General features: G+C 42.7%; 1 protein-coding gene across 4 annotated transcripts in view; it reads right to left on the bottom strand.

Annotated features, from left to right (window-relative positions):
* Nucleotides 1–2,979: 2,979 nt before the first annotated feature.
* The window catches only part of fen1 (flap structure-specific endonuclease 1), a 39,850-nt gene continuing 36,829 nt past the window's right edge, over nucleotides 2,980–6,000 (bottom strand). For 3 of the 4 annotated variants that reach the window (XM_077624153.1, XM_077624151.1, XM_077624152.1), the window contains one exon: nucleotides 3,152–5,759. In XM_077624153.1, the coding sequence (XP_077480279.1) occupies nucleotides 5,616–5,759 (144 nt within the window). In that variant the 3' untranslated portion in view covers nucleotides 3,152–5,615. The other variant, XM_077624154.1, reaches the window with a different exon arrangement.

The raw sequence follows: 6,000 nt of genomic DNA, 5'->3' as shown, positions 1-6,000 counted from the left end.
TATTTCTAAATGGTATTTTATTGAAAACAGTATTTAAATCAAGTTCAAATCAGTTGGTGTCCACTCAATATTGCTCATCAATACAATACAAATCTCTGCTTCCACACTGATGAATAACATTGCTTTCAAATTGTTCTGAACAGAAGCTAGTGCATGTTAACAGTATTCATTCATTTTCTGAGCCTCTTTATCCTCAAAGGTGGCGGGGGGTGGTGGGGCCTATCCCATCTGACTTCGGCCACGAGGTTAGATTAGATAAACCTTCCTTCATCCCATTCATTCATTTTGTTACAGTAGCAAGAAGTTGAAAACAGATGGAAAAAAAATGTAGACCTAAATAAAATAGATAAATAAATATGCGTGTCATATGTATAGTATCTAGAGGCATTTGTAATTATAGGTATGACTACAGTGGTACCTCGATATACGAGGTTAATTCATTCCGGGACTGAGCTCGTATGTCGATATTCTCATAACTCGAACGAACTAAAAACAAATTCATTTGTTCCAACCCTCTGACAAAACACCAAAAACAGGATATTGGATTGGAAAAAATGTTTTATTTCTTCTAATTCGCCATCTAGTATCAAGAAAGTAACACAACTAGTGGTTTAATATTACTAAAATCATTTTAGTAATATTAAACCACTAGTTATGTGTTTCTTAATAGATGGCGAATTTTAGTACTATTAAACACATTTTAGTAAAATGCAGTGGCGGGCAGTCAGGGCCTTCTCTGCTGGCCTAAGAAATATCTGAATCATATTATATTTTGTCCATCAATACTTATTAAATAATTCCAAATTGTCTGTTAGCTTCCTTTCATTGCTTTTCCCCCTGGTTGCACTGCTTCCAAATGTGTGTTTTCATATTGAAGCATTTAACCAACCACATTTAAGCCATTATTTGTTTCCAGGGTGAGAAATCTTCCTCAAGGCCTTAAGAATCAGTTCTGCAGGCTCTGCTGCATTAAACAAGCGTCGATAAGACTGTTGCTTAAACCAATCAGATTTCGAGTTGGCAACACTACAATGCCTTGTCGCAGGCGTAGGGATATGTCATTGCCTTCTCGCAGGCGTAGGGATACATCATCGCTTTCACCAACTATGATTGGCTAGTGATTAGCCAGAGCTACCAAACTGTATCTGGAGCGAGCTGCACAAGCAAATTTATTGTGTTGATTTAAAGCCATTTCCTGTTATGGAAATACGACAGGCCAGGCTCGACTTTCAGCATTAGCTTCGATGGCGATAGAAAAGGAAGAAAGAAAGGAGGATTTTTTTTTTTCAATTCAATTTATTTGGCAAGAAAAAGCACTAGGCTAAGGGCCATGTAACAAGACACAAGAAATGTGCAACAAAACGCGGTGTAGTCACTGGTTCACGGCCAAAAAGTCATCCAGAGCCCGCTTGAACTGGGCGACCGTCGGCTTCTCGACCACACCCCGCGGAAGCCGGTTCCAAGGACCGGCGATGCGCACTGAAAAAGCCGCCTTCCGCCGATTCAACCGGAACCCGCGAGGGTACAGCTTCCACGGATGACCCCTCAGACCACGATCAGGTGCGGGCGTGAAGAAGAGGTCGCGGGGCACGCTGTAGATGCCGTGGAGGATGTTGTAGGCCAGTATTAGGTCCCCTCGCAGACGCCTAGCCTCAAGGGTCGGCAGGTTGAGTCGCTGGCATCTTTCCTCGTAGGACAATAACCTGAGGCCGCGGACCATCCTCGTTGCAAGCCTCTGGACCCGCTCCAGATGCTGGATGTCCTTGGCGAGGTACGGTGATGCGGCTTGGATCCCATACTCAAGAAATAAATGCAATAAAATAAAATAAGTTCACATGAGCAAAAGAGGAAGTGGGAGGGGGGGCGTGCGGGTCTACTGGAAGCAAGAAGGGGGGCGTCAGGTAAGATAGTTTGGGAACCACTGTAATATATGGATGTTCGACGTTCATCGCTGTCTTTTTCCCGGGGAAATGATACTCTGGGCCCGGCGGTTCTGATGTCTAAAAAGCTCCAGTATTTGTATTTAATCAATAAATGCTGTTTTTGGCTGGATTTTACCCCATTTACGGGCAATGTTTGCCGGTACGCCATTGACGTTCATCGCTGTCTTTTCCCGGGAAAATCATCCCCTGGCACGGTTGTAATGTCTGAAAAGCTCCAGTATTTGTATTTAATCATTAAATGCTGCAAGATAGACTTATTTCTTCTTTCAAATTGAATAATTTGATATTTTGCATTTACAAATACAGGTATATTAACTTCCTTGATATTGACCCTAATAATGTGCTTTTGATTCATAGTATCTCAGAAATACCACTTGTGATGATTTTTCTTAAGATTTTCCCTTCAAAGTAACACATTTGTACTCCCTGACTGTGGTTCGCTGGAGCCCCAAAGCCTTGGAAATGCCTTTGTAACCTTTTCCAGACTGATAGACGGCCATCACTTTTTTTCAAAATTCTTTTTTTTTGATAAAAATGTCTGGTATCCTCTTCCAAAAAACTTGTCGTTGCCTGTTCTGGAGCAGACCTCGCTCGCCGCTGAATCACCGGCCGACGTCGCGGCTAGGGGCCGCCGAAGCTCCGGCCGACGCCGCGGGTAGGAGCCACCGAAGCTCTGGCCGACGCCATGGGCATGGTCCGCCGAAGCTCCGGCCGAATGGCCGGAAATTAAACTTCCAACGTAGCGTCCACCGTAATGTTGATAGTAAAGTGATAGAGGCTACCTATGCAATCGATTCCGAATCGATTGCCGCACTGAAGTCCTACAAAACAAATCATTTGTCAGAACTAGTAACTTGGATGATTCACAATACACTCGTGTAACCAAATTCAATCGGTTTACAGTGCAGTTGAATCAAGGTGGCGGAACCGGTAGCGATGGTTGCTTTAAAAAAAATTAAGTGACAATTTTTGGGGATTTCCAGAGTTTGGGGAGGTTGTCAGGAGTACCGGAGCTCACAAAAAATAAATCAATAGATTGTTTTGAACAAGCATTTATTACCGAAGCTTTTGTGTGTAATACATCCTTAAAACACTTGGAAAAAATGAAGTCAAATGTTAAAGTGCTTCATTTCCATTTTTTTAAATTTTCCTGGTGTGGCTGTCTTCAGCTTCTTTTTAGCCGATCCTTTTAGTTCAGGCTCCTATGGAGAATAAAATATGTGCGTAAGACAACACAGAAATCACAGTTGTCAGTGAGTACAAAGAGAGACTACCGTCTATAAAAGGACTCAGAGTCGGTGAGTGGCATTCTTTGAAAAAATTCACCTGCACTAAACATTAAAATTGAGCTAGTACATCGCGATACCACGTTCCAAGATTCTTGTATTGATTTAAATCTGTCTGAAATTATCTTTACAGGTGTGTTTTTGGTGGAAATAAACAATAGGTGGGTGCACTCACCGTTGTGCCTTTAACTGTGCTGACATGAAGTAATTGTGCTGGGGCACACAAGGGCACGGTTTCCCAGCTTTCAAGTCCCATATTAAGTTTTACTGATAATCTCCCTCGATCTGGGGCTCCATGCAAAATCTCACCCCGTGGCGTCAAAATGATTACAAGAACGGCGAGCAAAAATCCCAGAACCACACGGGGGGACCTAGTGAATGACCTACAGAAAACTGGGACCACAGTAACAAAGGCCACTATCAGTAACACAATGCGCCGCCAGGGACTAAAATCCTGCACTGCCAGACGTGTCACCCTCCTGAAGCCAGTACACATCTGCGGTTCGCTAGAGATCATTTGGATGATCCAGAAGAGGACTGGGGGAATGTGTTATGGTCAGATGAAACCAAAATAGAACTTTTTGGTAGAAACACAGATTCTCGTGTTTGGAGGAGAAAGAATACTGAATTGCATCCGAAGAACACCGTACCCACTGTGAAGCATGGGGGTGGAAACATCATGCTTTGGGGCTGTTCTTCTGCAAAAGGAGCAGGACGATTGATCTGTGTAAAGGAAAGAATGAATGGAGCCATGTATCAAGAGATTTTGAGTGAAAACCTCGTTCCATCAGCAAGGACATTGAAGATGAGAGACGTGGCTGGGTCTTTCAGCATGACAATGATCCCAAACACACAGCCAGGGCAGTGGCTTCATAAGAAGCATTTCAAGGTCCTGGAGTGGCCTAGCCAGTCTCCAGATCTCAACCCCATAGAAAATCTGTGGAGGGAGTTGAAACTCCGTGTTTCCCAACGACAGCCCCAAAACATCACCGCTCTAGAGATCTGCATGGAGGAATGGGCCAAAATACCAGCAACAGTGTGAAAACCTTGTGAAGAGTTACAGAAAAGGTTTGGCTTCCATTATTGCCAACAAAGGGTACATAGCAAAGTATTGAGATGAGCTTTTGGTATTGACCAAATACTTATTTTCCACCATGTTTTGCCAATAAATTCCATAAAAATCTAACAGTGATTTTTTTCTTCTTCCACATTCTGTCTGTCTTGGTTGAGGTTTACCCATGTTGACAATTACAGGCCTCTTTAATCTTTTAAGGTGGGGGAACTTACACAATTGGTGGTTGACTAAATACTTATTTGCCCCACTGTCTTGTCTCTCGAACAACACTTCCTCTAATAATAAAAGCATTGTATGTTCTGTGATACGAGTATTGGGAATGCACAAATCTCGATGTTGTGGTACAAGTGAGCTACCATTCAGGCCTAGTAAAGATCATCATTTCGAGAGCATGTGAAGGTATTGTGGAAGATTGAGGCCCCCGTTAGTCTAGATAATTGTGTATGGTGGCAGATAGCATCATGTGTTCATGAGCCAGGGCCTTAAAGATATCAGACATTGCCAAAATGATGACGAAGGAGGGCAGATGTCCTTCACGTTCTTGCTGTACTGTGCTTAGACGTCAGACGCGATTGCGAAGGATGGCGGATGCCTTTCACTGTACTATGCCCAAGCTTTAAAAGACAGAGTTATTCAATAAAGTACGTCTTGCTTCCTTCTGAAACCATACTGTATCGTGCATTTTTTCCACTCCAATAATGGTAGCATTAATTATGTTAGCTAAATGCGGACTTGTTGCCTTTAGGTTCTGTTTTAACCAGTAGAGGGAGAGCACGCTCTTTGTTTGTGCTCTTCAGTTCGCTGTGCTGATGAGATGTTTGGGGAGCGAGCAGTGCGGTTCTAGTTCAGTTTTAACTTGATGTTTGCTCTGGCTGTCTGGAACAACCCACATCTTCCCTGACTGACAGCAGATCTTTTCATAGGTTAAAAAAATATTTTACAACTAATACTGAGATGAGAAACCTTATGACTGACTGGCGACAAACGTAGTGTGTAGTCCAGGGGTGGCCAAAGTTTTTGATTCGCGGGCCACAATGGGTTCTAACATTTGACAAAGGGGCTGGACCGGGAGCAGATGGATGGATCTCTTTGGTAACCCCACCTCATTGGAGAAAAAATACACATCTTGAGATATGCCATACGTGTGCTTTAATTTCATATGAAAATGAAGAAAAGCATTACAACAAAATATCTGACTTTGGAATGGGTCTTAGAACACTGAAAATCAAATGAATAAAATGTGCCTTTTTTAATTACTAACCATTTCTATTTTAAAGCACGGAAATCCTGTTATCCTTCAGGATATCACTATCACTCTCCTCCTGGCTGTCTTTTTTTCCAAAAACAATAGGAGATGCAGATGTACTTGTCCTGCTTCTTCTCTTCAATTTGTGTCCTCGGTGCCAAAAGACAACAACGGCGAGTGCAAGGATGAAACAGTGGCACCAAGTCACTCTGTGGAGTGGAATTATATTTGATCAGCGGGCACTATTTTATTTTAACGTGCGCATCACGGAGACACTTTCAATTTTAATGGAAACAGTGTTGTTGGTCTCCTTTTGTTAGCCAGCGCATCGAAGCCCGGATTTAGTTTTGTTGTGGCGATTCTCAGAATGAATCTGAGGTGTTGTCTGTTAACTTGGATCTGTGGCTGACTTTGTTGATTTTCATGATGCTGAATGTCTGTTCACACACG

Source organism: Stigmatopora argus, chromosome 17, assembly GCF_051989625.1.
Source record: "Stigmatopora argus isolate UIUO_Sarg chromosome 17, RoL_Sarg_1.0, whole genome shotgun sequence".
NCBI lineage: Eukaryota > Metazoa > Chordata > Actinopteri > Syngnathiformes > Syngnathidae > Stigmatopora > Stigmatopora argus.
This window is presented reverse-complemented; position numbering and strand designations above follow the sequence as displayed.